Here is a 25,249-nt window from a genome sequence, read left to right on the forward strand (position 1 = left end):
CAGGTGCAATACCGCCTCCTTCCAAACGTTACACTCCCATCCCTCAGCACAAGTCACTCCATAACTATAGCTTCTCCTGGTCTAGGGAGCAACGTACTGTAGCTGTGGCTGCGCTAAGCAGGTTTTTTATGCATTCACAGTGAGTGGGATGAGTCCTTACATGCATTCTCCCCTCACAGCTGGTTCTTTGTGCTGCTTGTTGGATGACTAAGGCCTGGTCTACACTGGGTGGGCGGGGGAGGGAGGATTGATCTAAGATACACAACTTCAGCTACGAGAATAGCGTAGCTGAAGTCGACGTATCTTAGATCGACTTAGAATCACTTACTTCCCGTCCTCGCGGTGCGGGATTGACAGCCGCGGCTCTCCTGTCGACCTTGCTTCCGCTTCTTGCCAAGCTTGGAGTTCAGCTGTCGATGGGAGAGCGATCGGGGATCGATTTATCGTGTCTACACTACACGATCCGGCGGGTAGTATAGACGTACCCTAAGAGGTGAACAAGCCCTGAAGCACTCATACAGCATGGGAGTAGCCTGGTTTGTAGGGAAGTGGAGTACAAGTGGCCCGATTCAGAGGATGCTTATGGAGTAATCCTGCTTATCCCCAGGTGGGATCAAGCCCTGTGTAGGCTGAGATTTTCAAAACTGCCTAGGGAATCTAGACACCCAGTTTCAGTTAATTTTAATGGAAATTGGGCATCCAAATTCTTAAGAGGCTTTGCAAATCTCAGCCTAAATCTTTAATGACTCTGTTCACCTGTCCGCTAGAGTATGGTTGGTAGTATTGTGTAACTCATAACATCTGCTGTATTTGTGAGAGCCCATGGTATTGAAAGGATGAGACTGAGCCCTTAACCTAGAGTTATACGGCTAATTTTAAGGGCAGGTGATTATGAAAGAAGACTAAAATGATTCTATAACATCTACAAACATCATCACTGCTATTATATCATTTAAAATCACATATATAGTGTCATCAGTTTACGTGGTGGTTTGCAAACACATGACAGACATTTTTTCCCCCTTCATAGGTGAAGCAGGGCTGTTGATCTGCAAAATCACACCATTGTCTCCTTTTACTGGCTATGCAGGAGCAAAAAACCAGACAGAGAAGAAAAAACTAACAAACGTCTTCCAGAAAGGGGATTTATATTTTAATAGTGGTGACCTTTTAATGGTTGACCAGGACAATTTCATCTACTTTCACGACAGAGTCGGCGACACATTCCGGTTAGTTAATTAAGATACTTAAGACTGAAGAAAATATTAATTCATTCTCAGTTCCTTCTGACTCCTTGTCCAGCGTCTCTCAGTGATTGATGAAGAGCACTCACTTGTCTCAACGAGTTATCTGTTGCATCTTTCTCAAAAACCTGGCTCCAGAAAGGGAGATTAGATGCAAGCTGCTAACTGGCAAGATTGCCAAAAGGTTTTTTGAGCTACATAGTAGCTTCTTTAAGGAAAACTGGTACCCTGCCTTCCTAAAAGGTTGGTTTAGGGAGTCTCTTCCTACAACAAGCGTAATGGGTTCTAAGTGCCTTCACCATCTAGAGAGGTTATGGGTCCAGCTCACAGATTGTAGCTGGAGCTTCCCCAACATGTCTAGCCACTTGGAACTCAAGCCTCCCTTCAACAGGCCCTGCTGTGTCAGCATGGAGGCAGACAGCTCCATTTGGATTCAGGAGGTTTCATCCTCAAAGTAACATGAAAAATCTCAACAGTGAGACTCATCTCTACTATCAGGTGGGGGCAGCTCAGCTTGACCATGTTGTCCACCACCAGCACCAGGAATGGTTCTATAGCATGGTACTGCCCAGGTGCCATGGTGGAGGCAAAATAGCTTTCCTTCACCCTCTGCATAACCACAGCAGAAGACTTCAAAATATCTGTATGTTTCAATCTGTTAGACTCAGCCTGGGACTCCCCTCTCTCCCTGTAAGCCACTGAGACCCCAAAATACTAGAGCTGGGGAGAGGGTGTTTAGGGCCCACAATATTGACAGTTGACAAAAGAAAATCAGAAGGCAATACACTGAGTTACAGGTAGAACAAAAGTCTTTCCTTGAACTCTTTGGAACCTCACAGGTTCCATGTACCCCAACAGGTAGGGCATCAAAACAGGTCCCTCGTGCCAATGGGAATGTGCACCCTGACCCTAAAGTGCAAGTGCAATGGTAAGCCCATGACAAAATTGTTGTTGATCAGAAATGATGAAATCTGCTCACTACTGTATGTTTTCCAGATGGAAAGGGGAAAATGTGGCTACTACTGAAGTCGCAGATATTTTAGGATTGATCAACTTTGTCCAAGAAGTTAATGTGTATGGAGTGCCTGTGCCAGGTATAAATGAATCATTTGAAAATCTGGTAACACAAGATCTTTTTTTTACATAGATTACCCTAATTTCATCACATACTAAGTGAACTGTACAAAAAGGCTCTCTCTCTTATGGCTTCTCTATTCTTCATGTGCTGCATCTGGTAAATTCAGTCATTTGTAAAAAAAAACAGGAGTACTTGTGGCACCTTAAAGACTAACAAATTTATTTTAGCATGAGCTTTCGTGAGCTAAAGCTCACTTCTTCGCTCACGAAAGCTCATGCTAAAATAAATTTGTTAGTCTTTAAGGTGCCACAAGTACTCCTGTTTTTTTTGCGGATACAGACTAACACGGCTGCTACTCTGAAATCAGTCATTTGTGTGTGTACAATGCCTATTAGCTGCAGAGCCTTAGCAAAAACTTCCTTTTTAATCTAGTATTTGGCGAGGGATGTTAACAGGAAAGTAGGAGAGGATTTGAGATTTAGAAACCACACTAGAAGATAACTAGCCATTATGTTTTATAGCTACCAGATCTGCACTTACTGTAGAGTGAGAGGGGGGAAATACTGTGAAAAGAGATTTTGGGGAAAAGGAAGAAGAAGGTAGTTTGGGAAATTGAGTCTCCTCCCACCTCTCTTCAATGAGCTGAATCCCCAAAAGCAATTCTAACCATGTATATTCTCTTTTGTATCACATGTACAGTTTTCTACTCCCCAGATAATCAGGTGGTCCTCAGAACATTAAATAAAGTCTTTCATCCCCATTTAATCTGTATCATGGCAATTATCATTATGTAATTTTAAGAGCACTGACATTGGGTCAGATTCTCAGGTGTGTCAGATTAACCCTTATTTGACCCAAGGGGTCAAAGTATGTAGCTTTACACCACCTTTCTGTCTCCTTTATCTTGGAGGCTGCCGGGGGCCCAAATGTCCCCCATAGCAAGTTAGAGCAGCCCCAAGGCTGCTCTAATTTGTTCCTGTGGATGACAGATCCCAAGGAGCCACTCCACAGACCAGGATCATTGGAGCACGCTGCATTCCATCAAATGCCCCTTATGCTGCAGAGGGTGAAAAGTGGCTGAGGATCTGGCCCAGTGTGCTTGGTGCAGTACAGGGCACAGATGAAGATGCTGTCCCTACCCATACGGGTTTGTAATCTAATAACTTAATAGAATAGAAACATTTCAGATACCCTCAATATGCCATGCAATGTCGCTCACCTGATTTGCACACCTTTCTCCATCTGTCAGGTCTTGCTGAAAAGGGCTTTGTGATGGTAGATCCCAGCACGATCCATGTGGGGGGATCACAGTGAAACTTTGGGGGACCCTAAAGCAAACAAAGAGAATGTCAGTTTAGAATCAGTAACTTGTCTTACATTTGCTGTTTGTAGTTTTTGTGGCTCCTGTAAAGGGGGGGAGGGTAGCCTTGGGCCCATATTTGCTTTTGGTGATAGGACCAACAGGTTTTTCAGAAAGAGCTTTTTTCCTGCTTTGAAATTCAGGCCCAGTCTAGCCTAGAATACACTACAATGTAGCTGTGTTAGTCTGTTTCAGCAAAAACAACGAGGAGTCTTGCGGCACCTTAAAGACTAACAAATTTATTAGAGCATAAGCTTTTGTGGGCTATGACCACTTCTTCAGATGTGTGTAGCTTCAATGGCTAATTAACACTTTGGAATTAGGAAGTCTTTGTTCAAGATTTCACTCCCCAATCTATTTCCTGAAAGCGTGAGAACTCCCAATACAATCTCTGACACATCCAGTAATTCCTCTGGCCAAAGCAGGGCTGACCATAGTGGACATTCCTGATGTTTCCAGGGTAAAAAAAAACCAAAACCAAAACCCAGCAAAACCCCTTAGCCCACCCACCACTATTTCAGGCCATTTGTATTTATCCAAAAGAAACCATAACGGACAAAGAACCAAGATTTCTTTGCATATCACCATTAACAACTAAGGCAAAATTAGAGTTTGTCTCTTTAAATCATCATCTTTGTTGCACCTGCCTTTGAGATGGAGATAAACACACAATTGCCATGGGAGAGATTTCACAAGCCAGGTAACCATGTGAATAGTCCAGAGTTCCTTAGCCTCGTCTCAGATTACATTGTCGGAGATGAGGGAAATCTAGCCTAACTCCCACTGGACTTGTAAAACCAGCTAGAAGAGGTGTTAGTATCCAATTACTGTCTGGCCTTATGGGAAAGCAACGGTAATTGCTCAAAGCAGTTCTCTTCTTACCGCAGCATTATACAGTTGTTGATTTTGTTGCACGTAAACTTGTTTTTATAGGCTACAAATATTTGTATTTCCATCTCTTAATGCACCTGGGGGTTAACCACACAAAATAAAATACAGAAGCTCAGGGAAGAGCTAACCAATCCAGTGTGTTCAGGTGCAAAAATAGAAAGCACCAAACCAGACCTTTCAATAATATGAGTAAACAAATCTGAATGCCAGGTGGCTTCTTTAAGCAGGTGATCTGGAAGGAGGAAGAGAACCATGCTTCCGATGGTGGGCTATGCCCGTTGCTCTCAATAAACTCACAACTTTTTCTTTTGCTCTGCACTGCCTTTAGCGTCCACTTTCCCATTCTGTCTGGATAATGGGGCCTCTACACAGCCCTATGTCAAGCATTAACATGACTGCCAGCTGCAAAGCCTTTTGTGGGGATATTAGCTGTGTCTTCATGGGGCTCCATTGGTTTATGAAAATGTCTTTGTCCTTTTTACAGTGCTACAAAGCTACTACAGAAAACCATAGGATAGGTGTATGCTTGGGGGGTATTTATGAGATTGTAGTATTGCTCGGGCTAGTTGCCCCATGGTGTTTGTGTTCCTGGGTGATAGAAATACCATGAAAAGATCAGCCCCTTATGCTGTTTTGTCTGCCCGCCCGCCCCCCCATCAATCAATATCTCAGGCAAGAAAACATCAAGAATGTAACAGATACAAATACCCAGTTATTTGGATTTATGCAGAACTCAAATGCACATCCCTTTTGGATGGGGATGAATGAGGAGAGACTGGATTTTATTCCTCTCCATTAGGGTGATCAGAGAGCAAGTGAGAAAAATCAGGACGGGGGTGGGGGGTAACAGGAGCCTACATAAGAAAAAGACCCAAAAATTGGGACTGTCCCTATAAAATTGGGATATCTGGTCACCCTACTCTCCAACCTCACCCAAGATGTACGAGTTTGAGCAAAAAATCCAGAAGGAATGTCCAGAATTACAGTATTTCTTGTTGACACCCACTAGACCGGGGTAGACAACCTATGGGACGCGTGCCAAACGCAGCGCACGAGCTGATTTTCAGTGGCACTGCTTGGGTCCTGGCCACCAGTCCAGGGGGTTCTGCATTTTAATTTAATTTTAACTGAAGCGTCTTAAACATTTAAAAACCGTATTTATTTTATATACAACAATAGCTTAGTTATATATTATAGACTTATAGAAAGAGACCTTCTAAAAATGTTAAAATATATTACTGGCACGCGAAACCTTAAATGACAGTGACTAAATGAAGACTCGGCACCCCACTTCTGAAAGGTTGCCAACCCCTGCACTAGACACCAGATAGAGACAAAAGAGCATGGGATTATCATATATCAGCGGCTTGCACAACTGAATAATGTTTAGCATGTTTAAAGTGATACCTTGCTTCAATTTTATCCTGCAAAGCAATTAATGAATTCTGGGCCATATTTACCACTTGGTTACCCTAGTGTAAATCTAGACATTGATTTACACTGGTGTAGCAGATAGCAGAATGGGCTCCTAAATTCCTTTTTAAACAATAAGAGCCAGATTTTAGAGTGCTTGGCACTCTAGGTTGACACCAGACTTTCAGAAGGGCTCAGCTCCCACTTAGGGACCCAATAGAAGGCAGATTTTCAAAAACACTCATCGCCCAGCAGTTCCCATTGTGATGCTTATGGTCAGATTGTCAGAGGAACTCGGTACCTGACATGCTGAATTATTTTAAAAATCTGGACACTTGTTTTGGTGCTTAAATGGGAATAGGAGTCTCTTGAAAAAAGCTGGCTCTAAATACCCATTAACAACAAAATAGGATTGGAGGGAAAGATTCACCTGTGGAAAATATAGGTTAGTATGAAATCCAAAAAGAATCAGGTGTGAAACCAGTGTAACCCTCACGCAATTTGGCTTAAACTGCTCTATAGTATAATGTAAACACTGACTTTTGCGGTAGTTGCAGGTGTCAGGACCTGCCAGAGTTTGGCCTACTGTAAGCAGTGCATGAGAAAATCAGGTCTAGCAGGTTTTCTATTATTTTATGGATTAAAATTAATTCCATAATGCCCCTGTTTGAACATCCATTTAGTCACAAAATGACTAGGAATTTATTTTAAATATCAGGTCTGATCTCCTGTTGAAACCATTCTGTCCCCTCCTTCCCTGTCCTAGTTATTAAAATATTTGCTGTATATTAAGTATCCTGAGTGATTTTGGAAGGGCTAGGGAGGAGGCTACTGAAGGGTTGCAGAGAAGGACAGAACTCTTGAACAGAACTCTTGGTAGATGGGGAGGCAGAAAAACACTGGAGATTTGTGGATCTGTAACAATTCCACATTAGGGTCCATTTTGTACATTTCTGAACCATTTATATGCCAGAAATACCAGAACCAATTAACGTAACAGCCATATTGGATCAGACCATTGGTCCATCTAGTCCAGTATCCTGTCTTCAGACAGTGGCCAGTGTCAAGTGCAGGGGCGGCTCCAGGCCCCAGCATGCCAAGCACGTGCTTGGGGCGGCAAGCCACTGGGGGCGCTCTGCCGGTCGCCGCGAGGGCGGCAGGCAGGCTGCCTTCGGCGGCATGCCTGCAGAGGGTCCGCTGGTCCCGCGGCTTTGGCGGACCTCCTGCAGGCAAGCCACCGAAGGCAGCCTGCCTGCCATGCTTGGGGCGGCAAAATGCCTAGAGCCGCCCCTGGTCAAGTGCTTCAGAGGGAATGAACAGAACTGGTAATCATCAAGTGAGCCATCCCCTGTCGCCCATTCCCAGCTTCTGGCAAACAGAGGATGGATGGATTTAAATGAGACATGCTCTGTGCTCAGTTGCCGGGTTCTTTTTTTACAGCAATTTACAGTAGAGTTCATATTTCTTCTACTTAGGGATCAAATTCACCCTGTGCATAAAACCCATGTGAGCTCTCTGCACAACTTAACCCCAATGTTAAAAGTAAGTTCTGAGATTTCACTCAGTCCCACCTGAGTGCAATTTCTGCCTAAGAGTTAAAGTGGTGTGGGAGATCCTGCACAGGGTTGGGGTTTCCCCTCAGTTCTATAAATGTATTGTTCCCATCATTAGAGATCTTTAAATAATGAAATACCTGAGAAACACAAGTGTTGGTATTTATACAACAGGAATTTAGTTATCAACCATTATTTTTGCCTATAACTGTTCCTCTAGGTCACGAAGGCAGAATAGGAATGGCATCCATTAGACTAAAGGAGGGCTGTGAATTTAATGGGGAGCAGACATACAGACACATTGTGGACTACCTACCGAATTATGCAAGACCTCGCTTTGTAAGGATTCAGGTAAGGCAGCCTTCCTACATGTCTCCTGCCTCACTGCAAAAAAAGAGGGCATTAGTCTGTCTGCATTCTCTTCTCCCTTGTTTCTATGAGTATCTCAGACACTTATAATTATGCTGGCAGCACTCTAGGGTCCTCTTTCTTCCCTCACTTACACTTGTTTTACACCACTGAGAAAGGAGAATCAGGCCCATGATTTTTCCATCCTGCCTGGAACCAGAAAGCTGGGTGAGCACATGAGACTGCAGGATGCCTGTCATGTGTCTGAATGTATCACGCGTGTCCCTATGAACCAGAAAGGTGTCTCAGTGGAAACATACAGACTTCCTCTTACGTACCCTTAACACAGCGAAGGGAGCTAAGTTTCAGACTTAGGCTGTGCTGTTCTGCAAACTGCTCTTGCAGACATAGGGATCCACCCACCTGGAGCACGGCAGGCTAGGGGCCCTGACACTTCTACATTTTAATACACTGATGAACAAACAACCTCAGGCTTCCTTTTCTATATTATTCGTGGTGAAAAATAATGTTTAAGTTAAACTGAGGAAGCCAATCCTGAGGGTAATTTGATTCTATGCATCTATTTATTACAAATAAAAGAATTCTCCTCTTAAGAAGACCATGTATTTACTGGGATGGTTCATCAGAAGAAAGACAGAGATATTAACATCCCAAACTATTTAATCCAGCCTCTGTCTTTGGGTAGCTATGCGAATAATCACGAGGCAAACTATACTGTGCTTTGCCATCCACAACGCAACCCCCAGAGACTTACCTAACCTCCTGTAGAGATTTCCCTCCCCTTCCTTTTCTGAGTGAAATCCTGCGCTTTTCACACCCCACTTCTCTTAAACTCAGAACAGGCTCCAACTGCTCCTAACTGCACCAGGCCTCATTGGGAAGCCAGTGGATTTGTTTTAGCTTCCCTGCTCTCCAGGAAGGATTCCCTTGGAGCCAGCCTTCCGCTGGCTTCACTCTGGTTCCGGGAGGCCACTTTGTGCTGGAGCCCAGATGCTCAAGATCTTGGGATGGGGGATGTTATGGCTGCAAGGCACCCTTTGTGGCCTGAAAGAAGCTATAGACCCTGTCACACCATTTCTTTAATAGACATTAGTAAGGCCCTGATTCAGCAAAGCATTTAAGCACATGCTTAAATTTAAGGCTTAACTTTAAGCACGTGCTTAAGTGCTTTGCTAGATCAGGCCCTGAAACAATCGTCTCTCATTAAGTTACAGATGGAACATGCATGAGTATGCTCACATGAGTCTCCTGGCCTCGTTGCTGAAGGCCATAGAGATCTGTTCAGGATGGAGGGCAGTGCAGAAGGCCTTGTGTGGCACACATGCTGAAACCTGCAGAAATAATTCTTGGGTAAATTTAGGTACTTGTACATTTTTGTTAGCTTGTCTCTGACTCCTAGCTATGAGGCTACAGAGCTGCATCAAAACTGAGTTCCACATCTCAAAGATATTAAATGTCTATACCACTGGAGATAGGATTTACATTTTTCTTCATGTAACCATTGCACTTGGAGAAAATGCAAGACAGTTTTCTTCTGAATGATTTGACTTTTACTGCTTTAAAGATAGCACCCACTGTTGGTTGCTTGTCAATGTCAGAGTATCCTTTTTGTTTTTTCTAGGATGCTATTGAGATCACAGCAACTTTTAAACACCGTAAAGTGCAATTAGTGGAGGAGGGCTTCAACCCAGCAGTCATCAGGGATGGCATGTATTTCCTGGATGACAAAGAAAAGATGTATGTGCCGATGACGCAGGACATTTATAACGCTATAAATAACAATAGCCTAAAACTATGAGCGTGTCCAAAAATCACTGGTCTAGAATATTCAGTTTTCAAAACACGTTAGTGCGTTTAAAAGTCCAAAAAGCCATTTTGGTGAGTTGATAACTGTTACCAAGTGCCTCTATCCGAAATTCTGTGTGATGGAGATGTTTTAATAGTGACACAATCTACATAAAACTCCTTTTCTTTTTCCATGTGGTCTGTGTGTTAACCTTCACACTCCCCACCTTCACCCAGGATACACAACAACTCTGCCTCCACTTACATCTCAGGCTGGCTGCTCCTTCCTCTTCCCCTCTCGAACCCAACACTGTCCACTCCCATCACCATATTGCTCCCTGCCTCCACTGGTTCTTCTGTGCCTCTCTCACACTGCCCTTTGTGCCTGGAACAGCCTCCATGACCCAGCGCACCATCATTCTTGTTCTTGTGCGCAATCTTGTACTCAAATGCTTTCCTGAGTCAGGGCCTCAAAACGGAACAGGAGAGGAAATTCAGAATTAGCAAGGCACATACACAGCTTATTAGGCAAATCACAATCAACTTGTGCTCTGACTTGTGTTATGTATGTAGATTGTAAGCTTTTTTAGAGCAGGGACCTGTCTTCGATTGTCATATAGCGCCGTGAATGACTCTGTGGTGCTGTAGAAATAATAAATCAGAATGCTGTGGTGCTGGGTTTGTAGGTTTGTGTGTCCATATGCCACTCAATCTCTGCAGACACACCTCAGAGAACTGGGTCCCTTGTTAGGCTTTTTGCCAATATACTGAAGTCACTATAAATCAGTATATGACTCCAGGTAATTCACTTTCAGGATTTTAGTTCTGAAGCAGTTCAAGTCGTGTTACCCTTGAGCCACGCCACATTGTTAACTGATTTCACCTGGAGTGAAGAGCGGACCACACATGGCCTTTGTACACGCCAACTATACCACTAACTAAAGCAGTACAACCTTTCCCCCGCCACCCCGCCCCCAGTGTGGCGGCAATTATACCAGAATAAATGTACTTATACCAGTATAGTTTATTCCAGTACAGGAAGGGGAATAACCTATACCGGCATAAGGAACCTTTATTCCAGTATAACTGTGTCTACATTAAGGTGTTTACTGGTATGACTATCAGTTAAAAAAAAAATCACACCCCTAACCAACATTACTATACAGGTACACGACGTGTGTGTGGATCAGGCCTAAGATTACTGTCTTATCTGCTCTCAGAACCTTGGATTAGATGCTCTCATTAGTTTTTCTTCATTGTAGCAGAGATGTTCTCACTTTAAAGTATTTTTAATGCACCGAATAATAAATGTGCTAAAAAGGACTGATTTTTATAATAATTCACAAGAATTTTCCTTGCCAGAGTTACAGTGGGGCATTAATAGGGCTGTGTGGAAGGCTAGTGTCTCCATAATCAAACATGTTCTTGGGATGGGTTAGGTTCTGCTAGGGTTAAAAAGCCAGGCAAACAATATGAGAGAAACACTGTACAGGATTAATAGGCCAAACGCTGCCCTTGTTTATATCTGTACAGCCCAATTTACCTCCGCGCGGCGTGGGGGGGGGGGGATGCGGGGAGGTTCGCCTCCACTGGTGCTGCATGGGTGTAACTCAGGCAAAATGTGGTTTTACTGACCGGAGCTGGTGCTAGCTCATTGGGAGCCCTTATGCAGGAATATTCTTGCCCCATCCCCTCCCCACACACAACACACACTAATAATTAATAGGGGGCCCGCTTGAGCTGCTCAGGGCCCTAAGCAATTGCTTAGTCTGCTTATGCCTAGAGCCCTGTATGGAAACAGAATTTGTATCTGCATCTGAACTGCACTCCGCAAAAATGATCTGTGGATACCCATATCTGGATGTGGATATCTGTGGATATAAACCAGATATCCACGGATTGGCAGGGCTCTACTTATGCCTAATGCTGGCTCTATTACTGAGCCAGAGTTCCTTCCTAGGTTGTGCTGGCACATGTTCCAGGTGCCCAGCAGTGGTAGATTTGCCTGGAGCAGGGTTTGCAATGGTGTAGGCTGCCCACCACTCCCACTACCGTGAGGGCCAATAACTAATTGAATAGATATGCAGGCAGGGCTCCTGCAAAGCCCTCCCTGACTTGAAGCTGCTTTTGTCTGGCAGCCCCTCCTGGGAAGGGCAGCATGAGTGAACTCCTCTCTCTGGCACAGTGTGGAGAAGCTGTTAGCATCCCCTGCTCCCACAGGTGTGAACCAGTCCCAAGAACTTTTCAATCAAAATCAAGCCACTGGAATAAATGGTCCAAATTCAGAGCTGAGCTACACCCCATGCATTCCCATTGAAGCCAGTGGGATTGCTCCTCGTTTAAATCAGCAACGAATCCAGACTGCTAGCTAGGAACAGCCTTCTGGCAAAGCAGAAATTAACAATCCAAAATCTAATTCAAACCCCACCACAGTGTGGAAGGAAGAGCTTCACAGAACAAGTTTAAGAGGTTTATTTGTCATTTTAATCAATAAATACACACTCTGTTTTGCTTTGGTACAAGCACAGGACTTTTCTTAATGATCATTCACATTGTTTCTCTATAAAACATGGTAGCAGGTAATATTGCATATGAATAAGCCAACTTTGGTTCTCTTCCACCTGGGGAGGCCAATCTGTTTCTCCTGTTAAACAATTGCTTGCAGAGGACAGCAAGGCAGCTGAATGCCACACTGAATGCTGCATTCGGGAAAGCTAGGGACGCTGTAGAACTTGATCAGTTTTCTGAAGGCACTTTTTTTGAGCATCATCACCTCTTTGGGCAGCTTGGAAAGGATTTTATCACCGGGGTGAGAGCCATTTTTCTCAGAGGCTGCTGCCTTTGGGTGGCCGATGGTTGGCACGCTGTTGCAGCTGAGGGAGCGGGCTGTCTTTTTCTTGTCTTGTACAGATAAGTAGCTGAAGAGGAAAGAGGATAACTTATGTTGGGTGACATCTTCTGGAAAGCAGTCATCCAGAGGATCCACTTGGGCTTCCAGGTGTTGGCTGACCACACATGTAGTGGGACTGACTGCTACCTTTTTAGGCTGCACTATTATCTTTCTGGAAGGCGCTTTGTGTTCGCCTACCTCCATGTGAAATGGAGAAGTACCATTATCTGCAATAGGACTGGGGTTACTTATTATGTTGGGGATTTTGGCCCCAACAGCAGAGTTGCTGGGATGCAGCATGTAATGCTGGTTAATGATTTGGGCTGCAGTTTGTTGGATGATGTGCCAGTCTCGCAGAATGTCCTCTCTGGTTGTGAACTGAGACGTTACAGTAAAGCGGATGATGAACTTGTCATGAATGGTAGCTGGAATGAGGAAGAGGCGGCCAGATTTACTCAGTTCTTTCAAGACCTTTTCTGTCAACCAGTTAGGACCCTGTTTTAAAAATATATAAGAAGAAATGTATATTACAGTGGACTTTGCATATTAGAGATCTACAACAGTCTGTAACAATTGCTAGTGATCTTGTTACATTCCTTCATATAACCCTTACCCATAGCAATCAAGCTGGAAGACATGATGCTGGCTACTGCTGATTCATTCCAAAATTAATACAAATAATCATCATCTTTACCTTTAAACGAAATACAACCAATCCGAGGTGTCTCTTGGCAGGAATTTCAAAGAGGGGATCACTTCTGACCAAAGATTCAAAGTATTTGGCCATCTCAGTGCCCTGTAATTTAAAATGTTTTTTTTTAAAGTGGTTATTTCTCTTGAATGACAAACAACGCATAAGATGCAAAATTAAGTAGATAAATAAAGTCAACTACCTTCCCCAACCACCACCTCACACACCAAATGCCAAAACACTGAGGTTCTCAGCTTTGCAATGTAATAAAGATTTCATCCAGTTGCCAACATATCTGGCCTGATCATTCACCACCTGATCCACAACCCACTGAAGTCAATGGAAAGACGGTGACTTTGATGGGTTGTGAATCAGACCCTTACAGATGAACTCTTGATATCTGTACAAAACTAGAATGACTGGGCTTGGCTGGGGTTTTCTGGAGAAACACTGGAGAATGGAATCTGTCCCCATGCTTCTGGGTTGTGGATCACCAGTAGAGACACTCCACAGCTGATGCTGTATCATACTGTGTCTTCCTGTACTTACACTCAGGGGTTTAGGCCTGTGGATTTGCATAGTTGTAGACACACTGACCCTTGCCTATTTCCAGAACTATCCCCACATTGTTCCAAAGAAAGCCTCTGTAGAGTCCTGCTTTGTGGAGTGCAGAGGGGTGTTGGATCTTACCTGGCCTCTTCATAACTCACCCCCCTCCCCATGGAGAGTCTTTGTGTTTGTGGAGGATTGAAAAAAAATATTTTGTCTGTATGTCCCATCCTGTGACCCTATTTAGGCAAAACTCCTAGCAAATCCAATGAGAATTTTGCCTCCCTAGGAACTACAGAGTCAAGACCTCTAACAGGCTAAAAGCAGCATACATTTTTCATTAGCATTTGGATATACACAAACTTCATGTGCGAGAGGATCTCTGCTACCCAGCCTCACAGCTGTGTTTAATGGACTCAGATGCTGAAAAGCAGTATCAATATGTTAACACTTGTCCTGTTAATTCACATACATGTCTGACGTGGGCTTGAAGCTTTTTCACCCCAAAGGAACGAATCACAAACCAGAGCTTCAAAGAGCGAAACCGACGACTCAGTGGAATTTGCCAGTGCTGTGAACAAAACAACGGCACATCAACAAGCTGAAATAAAAAACAATTTTAAAGAGAGTCCCACTTCAGCATAATAGAGTGTGGTCCTGTACCCCTCTTCTCAGGTGAGTGATCCTTACTCAGACAAGGAGTTTGACCTGATTAAAAAAGACTGTGGAAATTGGCATAACAAACAGTCATTAAAGGAAGATTCTGTGTAGTTATTTTCCCAGGTGTTCTGAAAAACCATTATATTTTGGCTACTGCACTCAGATATTACAGTGTACCAGACTATATTTAAAAGAAAAGAAACTGTATTAAAGAATCCACAAAACTACATGCCTCCAAATTAACCACCAGAGGGAGCAATGTATGCTAATTAAAGAAATAAACTATACCATACCAAGAAAGAAAACAATTGCCTTTTTCAGGACCTTCATGACCACATAGCTGAAACACTGGTCTTATAGAATATTATTTTGTAACACGGTATTCAGTTTTAGTTAGCTAGCTCTGAAATGATTTGCTTCTTAGCTCTCCTCCACCACCACCAGCTGCATTTAAAGCCCAATGAAGTTTTAATTTATTTTATTATTTTACTGCTGTTTCAAATCAAGGAATTTCCATTGTTTAATTGTTGTAGGTTAGAGTAGGAATAAGCCCCACAAACATGTAAAAACCCCATTGTCTGGGACTGTTCTGACAATAAATTACACGGAAGTGACCTTTTTCTGGCTGAGGCAGTGGGCTAGATCCTCAGCTGATGTCACTTAAAGTAGCTCCAATTAAGTTAATTGAGCTTTACTGATTTACATCAACTGAGAATCTGGCTCAATATCTCAGTACACACAGACAAAAAGTGTCCAGGGCAACAGAAGATTGTAATATCCAAGAGTTGTTTGCTCAATTAACCTAACTAGCGTCTATATTTATCACTTCTAGCTTCTATATTTGATCTAGAAGAGTTTCTGTGCAATTTTACTCTCAATGCAGATTTACTGCCAGAGCTCATGCTATGCTCCCCTATTTAAACTGTATTTACACTTCACTATGATTGCTTCTATACTCTGCATTAGAGATATTCTTATCATCACATGAAACAAGCTCCAGGAGTATTAGGAATCTGGCAATTTCTGTTCAAACATTCTGTAGGAAATGTAAAGTATTGGTTCAGATAGCTACTTACCATGAAATCAGTAGCAGCCCCTGAATTGGCATGTCTGAGGTAGACGGGATTAACACTGAAGGTTTGCTGTAATTTGTATTTGTCTTTGACCCTATCAATAGTAGAATGAATTGTGCTTAGTAAAAAAATTCCTCAGAGGAAGACCTTGCAATTTGTATGTTGTACTTCGAGTGTTACTTCCCTTTGCTTGTTTTTCTCTACTCACCAGAATGCAGTACAGTCAAAGTGAACCATCATCCATTTGGAAGGATTGAAAGTAAAAGAATCTGCATATTCTATGCCATTCAAAAATAATCGAAATTCAGGGCAGAGAAATGCGGTTCCTGCATAGGCAGCATCAATATGAAGCCAGAGTCCCTCAGCGGCACCTGGAGAAATAGAAAGTGTGTGTGGGGTCATGGTGGCTCAGTAAATTAACATGTAGCTTCCCCATTCTGGAGAAGTAGGCTTACATTTTGTTTAGGACACAAGAGAAAAGAGTTTGGAAGCAAGACAGACCAGTCCATCTCAAAGATGTTTCTGCATCACCTAAATCCACTAGAAAAGATTGGATCTGGATGGGCCGATCTCTTCTCCACAACAGAACCTTGGCTAATCCTCCCCACTCTGTAAGGCAGCCTCTTAAAGTTTGAGCTCCTGTCATCTGTACTGATAGTGAGTGAAATTCCTCATCACATCCCCACCATAAAGCCAGAGTCGGGGGATCCCAGCAGAATGGAATCCCCACCCAACCAATGGCAATGTAAGCAGCAGCGCACCAGTCTCTCTGCACCCACTAATCAGAACCTGGGTTGGAGTAGGATCCACAATCACTTCCCACTCCTTTGAAGCATAGACCTAGTGGCCACAATGATGTCCTGCCAGCCCCTACTTTCAAAACCTCTTCCAGAGTGGGACATCCATGGAACCTCTGCTAGTGGGTGAATTTCATGCATTTTGAACAGGACATATTTTAATGGCTTAATTCAAACATTGCAGACATTAATGGAGAGATTCTCATTGACTCCAGAGGTCTTTGGATCAGGCCCTAAAAGGTCAGCTGGATAGTGGTTTCCTGTTTGCTCTTGGCTCCACAAAACTTCCCACACTTGCCTCCCTTTACTGCCTGTATATAATCTTATGGTTAAAGAGATGCTTACAAATTGGACCCAGCTCTGATAGACTGTCAAAAGCACAGACACCAGTTGTACCCAACGTCGCACAAACCTGGAAGAAAACAAAGACTTGTCAAGATGGGATATTTAAATAAGCTTTTTTTTGACCCACCCATTCAAGAACTAATCAGAACTAAGAATTCAGTCAGAATGGAAATTGCATCTTCTTATTTGAATAGACCAAAGTGTAAATTATTCACATGTATTTCTACCTTGAATTCGTTATTGTTACCATAGTAGCAAAGTGATTCAGACACATTTTTACATGGACAATAGTAATACACCAATATGTCAGTACCCGAAAGTAGAACTTACAAAGACAGGCACTCGGCCTTGCTTTCTGTCTTCTTCGATGGCTTTCTTCAGGGCTTCGCCTCGGAGGGCAAAGTTCTCATCCACAGGCAGAAATTTCATCTTCACAAGAGCAATTAAACCAGCCTTTTCTACTGAGGAATGAGCCTAAAAGAACAGAAAGTGCTGCCTAGAAATACAGCTCCCTCACTCTATTCCCTCCTCTGGAGACGTCGGAAGGAGAGAACAGAAATGGGCTTTACAGTGTGCCTGAGAGGATAGCAAATCTGGGCACAGATGAACCAAGGGAGAAGAGAAAGTTCCAAAAACAAGGGGCCCTTACCAAGAACCTCTCTCTCATTTATAGTGAGGGAGATCCAGCTCCAGCATCTATTCTATGGCAATATGTATGTTCTGAGGAAACAGATGATCTCAGGTGCTGTGCTCTGGATGGAGCACATGGGAGGTTTGGCCAATAGTGGGAAGGAAGAAGGGCTAAACGCAGGAGTGGGAGTCAGGTGAATGGGGATCTCTTAGTCAGGGCCGGCTCCAGACCCCAGCGCGCCAAGCGCGCACTTGGGGCGGCGTCCCGCGGGAGGGTGGCAGGCTGCTCCAGTGGACCTCCCGCAGACGTGCCTGCGGATGGTCCGCTGGTCCCGCGGCTTCGGTGGAGCATCCGCAGGCATGCCTGCGGGAGGTCCACCGGAGCTGCGGGACCGGCGACCACCAGAGTGCCCCCCGCGGCGTGCCGCCGTGCTTGGGGCGGCACAATTCCTAGAGCCGCCCCTGCTCTTAGTGCCACTATGACCTTAAGAAAGGCATTTCACTTTGTTGTAAAAGCTTCCTCTCTGTAAAACGGAAACACCACCACCCACCTCAGGGTTCATTCACAGCAGCACAGTACTTTGACTACTGATATAAAATTGAAAAGTGTTATTATTCAGTCTGATAACACAGGAGCTAATTTGTTTATGCATAACAGTGGGAACCTACCTGATCAGATGCATAAGCAACAAGACGAGAGTTCAGTGTGGACTCATCAGTATCTGGCTCCAAAACCTTCATTTCCAGAATTTTGTTTTTTCTCGCTGCTAGCAGAGCAATCAAGGTTGATTCACTAACAGTGCTCTGCAAAGAAACAGCTGCTTATTAATTGCAGAATATCCAGAAGTGTTTTCCTCCTTTCTTGCTAGTTTGGCATGGATTTGCTAGTCACTAAAGCAATCATCTTACCCACCCCCTATTTTATTTCTGCCACAAGTTATTTCATGTGCAGTGGAACCCCACTTATTTTCTCCATTGTGCTGCTGGTCTCTGTGGACCAGCAGCAAAAAGTGATGCATTTTGAATGCTGTGTGCTTTGAATGAGCAGGAGAGCATTAACAAGAACAAAGTATTGTACATTTTCTTTTGGCTATAAAGTACTATAATCCACAGAAATTATGGGCCTGGAGCAAGGCCCACTGAAGTCAGTGGAAGTTTTTCCATTGACTTCAGTGGGCATTGGAGGAGGGCTTATGGAAACCATTAAAAAATGCAAGGCCTGATCCTGCAATTCTTACACATTCAAAGTACCCAGGACTTGAAGTAAATGGGGCAGGGTTACTGGCATGAAGAAAGGTTGCTAGAGAAGTGTCCACTATCCCCAGGTGGTTTCACATAATTTTGGAGCATACAAGGATGATGTGAAATGAAGAAATCAGGAAAAGTTATGTTGGCCTCATTTAGCAATAACACAGGTCCAAAGAGAAAAAGCTCCGATATCGTAACTCAGGGACCCATCATGCAATGGTGCTACATAAAAATTGGATTTTAAAATTACAGAATGTAACCACATTTAGAATTAAAACGTTTCTCCTAATATATACCCTAAATCTCCCTTGCTGCAGATTAAACCCATTGCCTTTGGTCCTACCTTCAGTGGACACGGAGAACAACTGATCACTATCCTCTTTATAACAGCCCTTAACATATTTGAAGACTGTTAAGTTCCCTCTCAGTCTTCTTTTGTTAAGACTAAACTAGACTTTTTTTTTTAACCTTTCCCCATAGGTCAGGTTTTCTAAACTTTTTATCACTTTTGTTGCTTTCCTCGGACTCTCTCCAGTTTATCCACATCTTTCCTAAAATGTGGTACCCAGAATTGGACACAGGACTCCTGGAAACTTTACCTCAGGTAAAAACTTCCACTAACTTCTAAAGGGAGTTTTGTTTGAGCAAAGGAATAGCCATTCTGAAGTGTGCAAATCAATTCTGCAGAACACCCACTGAGCTCTCCTACCTGTAATACTCCTCCTCCCTGGCTGTCTGGGTGATGGTGCAAGAACGTATCTGGAAGGCCCAGCATTTTCGCCAGCCAATCCATTACATTCATTTCCAGTTCTGTACAGGCTGGACTGGAGGCCTAGAAATTGGAACAAATAGACTCAGTCATGTTTTAATCCCTCTGATAGTAAACCTCATACCCTATATTTTCCTTAAGTGACAATACTACAGTTTTTAAAATATCCATTGCAGTTGACTAGTTTGGATGTGACAAGCCATGGATTGCTGTGCTGACATTCATGTCTAAGAAAAACGGGAGGATATCCCATATATCCCAAAGTTGTTACTGGCAGTTCTGAGAGAGAAGCAATGGACTATGGTTAAGGCGCTAGGCTGGGACTCAGGAGATCTGGATTCAATTCCAAGTCTGCCAGGGACTTCCTCTGTAACCTCAGGCAAGTTCCTCATCTGTAAAATATGTGTAATAACATTTCCTGTCTCCCATCCTTGGTCTGTCTTGTCTGTTCAGATTGCAAGCACGCTGGACAGCATCTAGCATGGGGTAGGCAACCTATGGCACACATGCCAAAGGCGGCACATGAGCTGATTTTCAGCATTCACACTACCCAGGTCCTGGCCACTGGTCCGGGGGTCTCTGCATTTTAATTTAATTTTAAATGAAGCTTCTTAAACATTTTAAAAACCGTATTTACTTTACATACAACAATAGTTTAGTTACATATTGTAGACTTAGAGAAGGAGACCTTCTAAAAATGCTAAAATTTAGAGTGAATAAATGAAGACTCGGCACAGCACTTCTGAAAGGTTGCCGATCCCTGATCTCATCACTACTGCAATACACACAATAACTTTTGACCACTTTTGCAACGTGAGCCCCCATGCTGAGAAAGGGTGATCTCCAAACTCTCACTGACCTAGTCTAAACCAACATAAGCCCAAGGGAATTGACAGGGACTGTGACTAGAGGTTGCTGTGCTACTTCCATACCCAGAGCAAAGAGATCAGGTTCCTTCCTAATGGTTGATTTTTGTCATTTTGCCTCTTAGGGCTTGTCTGTACTTGCAGGTTAGCACACATTAAGGTAGTTTAGCTTAGCCCCGGTTGGGTTAAACTAAATAAGCACAAGGCTTTTTGGGTTGCCAAGCCTCCAGGGTTGTCCTGGAGTCTCCAGGAATTAAAGATTAATATTTAATTAAAGATTGTCATGTGATGAAACCTCCAGGAATACATCCAACCAAAACTAGCAACCCTACTCTTGTTCCAGATTAAGAGTATCCACACGAGTCATTTAGGAGCAGTTAAATCAGGAACAACTTTATATGCGCACAAGCCCTTACTGGTGTATCATCCTTGCTCTTGCTGCCATTCATTGAAATTATGACATCTAAAAATTGGAGATTCTTTTTTTTTAAAGCAGTTTTATATTTTAGTTGTGCAAACAGCTTAAAATGGTTTGAAGTAAATACATTAATTTATCGAGTCACAGATTTTAAAGCCAAAAAACACCATTATGATCATCTGGTCTGGACTTCTGCATAACACAGACCAAGGAACAGCATTTCAAAACTATATAAAACCAACATTATTTACCCATGTGAATCCCAAACAGTTAATAGCATCAGCCAGCATGTCCCCCAGCAGGGAAGGCCAGGAGGTAAGAGCTGGAAAGTAGGCGTGCATATGTGGACTCTGCCAGTGGACAACCTAGATCAGAGGATGCAGAGAAATTATGCCCAGAACGATGTCAGAGACTCTGAACCAGCCATACAAATTAAAACAGTGTGGTGGAAAAGGCTCACCACTCCAGGCTGAAGATCTGATAACAGCAAGTTTCAACATTAACAGCAAAAGAGCATTGTCAAAAGATAGTAATATGCAGTAACTAGATAAACTCCAAACTAAGCCAGAAGTATTTATCTAAATTAAACATACAGCCATACATTTTCAAACAGGAAATAATGGTCCTCTGGCAGCCATCCATTACAGTAACTTTATTTTACATCAGATTATTCAGGGAGGCTTATAATTGTATTTTATGGAGTTCGCTGCAATTTATTGATTTCACCATTATTGAACTGCAATCCCATGGATCTTCTCCCCTGTTAGAATGCCTGTGCTAGTTAATTAAGTAGAGTTCACTATGAACTACTCATTTCCAGGGTGCAGATGTTCACACTGGATGGTAATGACACTTTCCTGAGTCCGGTTCTACTCTAGTTCTTACCCCAGGCATGATAATCTTCTCAATGTCTCTGAAGATGTTGTCCCAGCTGTCTGGCTCTACAGGGGCACTGTCTGGCAGCTGGGCTCTCATGTAACCAGGCTGCACATCTGGAGTCACCCGTCTCTCTCTCACGTTGCTCAGATACTGGCAAATGTAATCCACCATTTCTTTCCCTGGAAGAGGCAGGATGTGCCCTTTGAAGTCAGGCCATAGGAACAACAGCACATAGCAACTCACACACACACTTTGCATTTGATAGGGCTCAGTTATCAAACTGCTCAATGAATAGCTGCAGTACTGAATACAGTGGACACTCCAGAGCCATCAAGGCTTGGAAAACTTAACTGAGTACATTAAAAGAGACATGTTTTCCCCCTGTAAGTCAGCTGCTTCTTGTACTGTATCTCACATGTCTCTTGGGAGTGACCCAGTGACAGCAAATCCTGAGTGATGGACTTTGGCTTTCAACGGTACAGTGGCATGCGTCCTCCCCTGAACAGTGGCTGGAAACTCTAAAGTGCCTTGGTCTCAACCCCCTAACTCAAGAGCAGGTCAGGAAGACAAAGGAAATCCACTGATGTCTGTAAAATGCTTAACATGCCAACTACATTGAAACCTATACTGAGGACCCCTGTGCTTGGCAGTTGCTTCTCTTCAGTGACCATTTTAAAGTAGCCCCAGGGTTTCCAGTACAGATTGTTAGAATTTAGTTAAAAATGCATCTCTCCTCAGAAGCTGACTTTGGCTAGTGCCTTGAGAGTTTGCTTAAGACTCTCTCTGTCCCCAAGAAGAACCTCCCTTGATAGCATTTGCTTAGCAATATACTTGTTTCGTTGCCCATATAATAAAAGAGCACCAGACTCCATGGTAGTAGTTTCAATTACTACACTCAGTTTATAACAGCCTCGTGGACCTGTACTCTCCTGTTCCCCTAAGAACACACAGTGCACACCACAGCTGAGCTGCATTTGTGAAACAGCCTCTCAAAGGCAAAGGGTTTCTGAATATTCCTCATGAAGGAAAACAGCCTTTTCTCTGGAAAAGGCAGGGAGCCCAGAGCCAGGAGACCTGGGTTCTGGTCCCAGCTCTGAACTGGCTCTTTCTGTCAATGGGTCAGACATTTAACTTCTCTGTGCTTCCATGTCCCATCTGTAAAGTGGCCTAGAGCCCTTTGTAGCGTGTGTGTAAAAAGCTCTGAGATCACAGCTGAAGAGAGCTGTGTCAGTGTTAAGTATCAGACGGTATTTCTCAAGCGCCTTGTAACTTGGCGCAGTGTCTAATCACTGATGGATATTCAGATAGTCTCAACCTCAACTGAAATTGGCTGAAATGGTGTGTTTCAGGGAAATAAAGATCATGCTCAAACCTTTCATAGTCCTCTCTCTCTCCGTGCCAGTCAGGGACTATCCCATCACTCCCTGAATGCAATCACGGCTCTGGGCTCCTTCTCCACTTGCTAGACACTCTCCCCTTCCTGAGTCAGCCATGGAGTGTGCCTAACTTTTAAACTATATGACATGTTCTAATGCGCCTGAGCTGTGCCTTGATTTACACCTCTGCAACCACGCTGACATCAGCAGGGTTTCATGGGGTGTCGATCAGGCCGGCAGTTGGTCCACGGTACATAACACAACCCTCTCCCATAAGGTTATTCTAGACTGCGGGGCTACAGACCATTGCCGTAGGCTGCTGTAGTATTTTATTTATAATGGCAAGGAAATGAACTGACATCAGAGCCATCCTCTGAAACTCATCTTTGGAGGGATATTCCACCCAATCTCTCTCCTGCTGCTTTACAATGTTAACTCCCGTTAACCTGAGTGCACAGTGTCAGTCTGCATGGGTAAGGGTGTGTAAGTTCACTTCAGTGTGCAGAACCCACCCAGGGTGACCAGACAGCAAGTGTGAAAAATCGGGACGGGGGGGAGGGGGTAATAGGAGCCTATATAAGAAAAAGACCCAAAAATCGGGGCTGTCCCTATAAAATTGGGACATCTGGTCACCCTAAACCCACTTGGACTGCCATGCTCCACTCCCAGCCCCACAACAGATTTTCTCCCAGCAAGCAAATGCCCCCCTTTCCCCGCGCACATTTTGATAGCCTGGAGAGGTCCGCAGGAAGATCTGCCTCACTCACCTCTCTCTCTGTACTCCCCTGGTTCCATGATGGCTCCTTCCAAAGTCACCCCCTCCAATCTGGGCTGTGAATCTTCAGTTGGCTGCAGGCAGCTCTGTCCTCCTTCACTGCTGGCTACTCATCCTTCCGCCTTTATACCTCTCTTTATCTGCCAGACCCACGCATTTCAGAAAAAGGTTAGCGTAGGCAAATTAATGCAGTGGGAACTATGTATCTAACTCCTCCCCACTGTGATTCTCAGAGTGTGTGTGTGTTTTCCCTGCACCCTTTTGATGTCTAAGATAATTTCCTCCAGATGATTTGTTTCTGCATTAACCCTTTTTACTATTGGGAATGCAGCCTGGTAGTCAGTCTCTGTCAACAGCCACAGAGTAAATCACTCCCTATGAAATAAACCAAACACACGTTAATGTACAATTTGGATGAGGATGGGGGGCGGGGGGTGACCAGGATGGTTCCAAAAGCAGCCCAACACAGCATGGGGATAAAGAAAAGCAGAGAGAATCCTTTTCCATATTGTCTGTGCCCACTGGGAACAGTCTCAGTGGCACTTACTTTCCTACCCAGCCTAGTATTGTTAACCTTCGCATGTTACATCATGGGCTAGGCCAGTCTTTGATGGCTGCAGCAGACAACTGCCTAATAGCCCAATAGCCAGAAGCAGTGTTGTCAATTCTTGCAAGCCTTGAAATATTTGGTATTTTTCTTAAAGCTCCTGGAGGCACGAGGTGATGTGAGAGTCAGTTTTCCTTTTTGGGGAAAAAAATGTTACTAATGTTCACAGTTGGAAAGAAAAGCTTGAAAATCTGACCCAAGTGCACCCTAAATCCGCAACAATGAGAAAGGAAACTAAAAGAACCCAACCTTCCTATCTGCCTTCCTTTCACAGTCTCGTGATTTTGGGCGGTCTGCCTCATGGTTTGTGAATGGCTGGGGTTGGTAATACTGACAAATAATAAATGTGAGAAGGAACGGATGTCTCGGGGCGGGGGGTGGGCACTGTGACAGTGGATTATAGAGGCTGAACTGGGCTGAGGCCAGTAGGGACCAAAATCATTACAGATAGCGGTCTTGTGACCTCAGGGCCATATATTGGTGTAGTGCATGAAATTCTGTGTCCTGGTAATGGCTGGAGCCAGGGAGGATAAGAGCCTGCTACTTACTGGCTACTAACAGAATTACTGTTTTAATTCAAGTTGTGTATTTGGCACTGAAGGGGTGGGATTATAGTCCCTTGGTGGGTGCCTATAGGAACCCATTGTTCATTATATACATGCTAATGGAGGGGTTATCCTCTGAGTTTTAAGTGGTAAGCGTCTACATTTACAAAAAGCCATCAGAGCAGCCAGCAGCTTTGCTGGGAGACCAAGCACAGTGGCCAGGGATGGTGTGGTCCTTGGAGATCCAACTGCTCTTCCTGCCTTCTCCTGCCTAGAGCTGGTCTCTCCAGAGCAGGGCTGAGGCACATTGGGAGTGTGGAGTGGCAGGAAGCTCATACAGCTGCTGTCAGGTCTGCCATTTCTACAGACCAATAGAAGACTCTGGTCTCCAGGGCTATCAACCCTGCATTTTCCACCAACCCTGAAGATCACTCATAA

General features: G+C 43.8%; 2 protein-coding genes across 8 annotated transcripts in view; one reads left to right on the forward strand and one right to left on the reverse strand.

Annotated features, from left to right (window-relative positions):
* SLC27A2 (solute carrier family 27 member 2) overlaps nt 1-11,044 on the forward strand; it is a 30,208-nt gene extending 19,164 nt beyond the window's left edge. The window contains exons 7-10 of one of the 3 annotated variants that reach the window (XM_039490221.1): nt 1,031-1,229; nt 2,241-2,338; nt 7,760-7,890; nt 9,530-11,044. In XM_039490221.1, the coding sequence (XP_039346155.1) occupies nt 1,031-1,229; nt 2,241-2,338; nt 7,760-7,890; nt 9,530-9,706 (605 nt within the window). In that variant the 3' untranslated portion in view covers nt 9,707-11,044. Of the gene's footprint in view, nt 1-1,030; nt 1,230-2,240; nt 2,339-7,759; nt 7,891-9,116; nt 9,229-9,529 lie in introns of those variants that run through there. The other 2 variants (XM_039490222.1, XM_039490223.1) reach the window with 2 other exon arrangements.
* Nucleotides 11,045-12,200: 1,156 nt separating this feature from the next.
* Nucleotides 12,201-23,789, reverse strand: HDC (histidine decarboxylase). 5 transcript variants are annotated; one of them, XM_039490058.1, is made up of 12 exons: nt 23,652-23,789; nt 21,515-21,687; nt 20,881-20,994; nt 19,286-19,408; nt 17,998-18,132; nt 17,029-17,172; nt 16,699-16,765; nt 15,765-15,927; nt 15,560-15,650; nt 14,296-14,394; nt 13,278-13,379; nt 12,201-13,078 (listed from the first exon to the last, which is right to left on the reverse strand). In XM_039490058.1, exons 1-12 carry the CDS (start codon nt 23,677-23,679, stop codon nt 12,341-12,343), a joined length of 1,977 nt encoding a protein of 658 aa, XP_039345992.1. In that variant the 5' UTR covers nt 23,680-23,789; the 3' UTR covers nt 12,201-12,340. The 5 variants fall into 5 exon arrangements, with proteins under 5 accessions (XP_039345992.1, XP_039345993.1, XP_039345994.1 ...); XM_039490059.1 differs by lacking the exon at nt 20,881-20,994; XM_039490060.1 differs by lacking the exon at nt 17,029-17,172.
* Nucleotides 23,790-25,249: the final 1,460 nt, after the last annotated feature.

This window comes from Mauremys reevesii, linkage group 10, assembly GCF_016161935.1.
Source record: "Mauremys reevesii isolate NIE-2019 linkage group 10, ASM1616193v1, whole genome shotgun sequence".
In the NCBI taxonomy this organism is placed as follows: domain Eukaryota; kingdom Metazoa; phylum Chordata; order Testudines; family Geoemydidae; genus Mauremys; species Mauremys reevesii.

Excerpts from the sequence above, each read along its gene's own strand:
- HDC (XM_039490058.1), bottom strand. The coding sequence starts at position 23,679 with ATGGAACCAGGGGAGTACAGAGAGAGAG. Across the intron at positions 20,995-21,514 it reads AGAAGATTATCATGCCTGGG|GTTGTCCACTGGCAGAGTCC; the intron begins GTAAGAACTAGA and ends CCTCTGATCTAG. Across the intron at positions 19,409-20,880 it reads ACTGTTTGGGATTCACATGG|GCCTCCAGTCCAGCCTGTAC; the intron begins GTAAATAATGTT and ends TCCAATTTCTAG.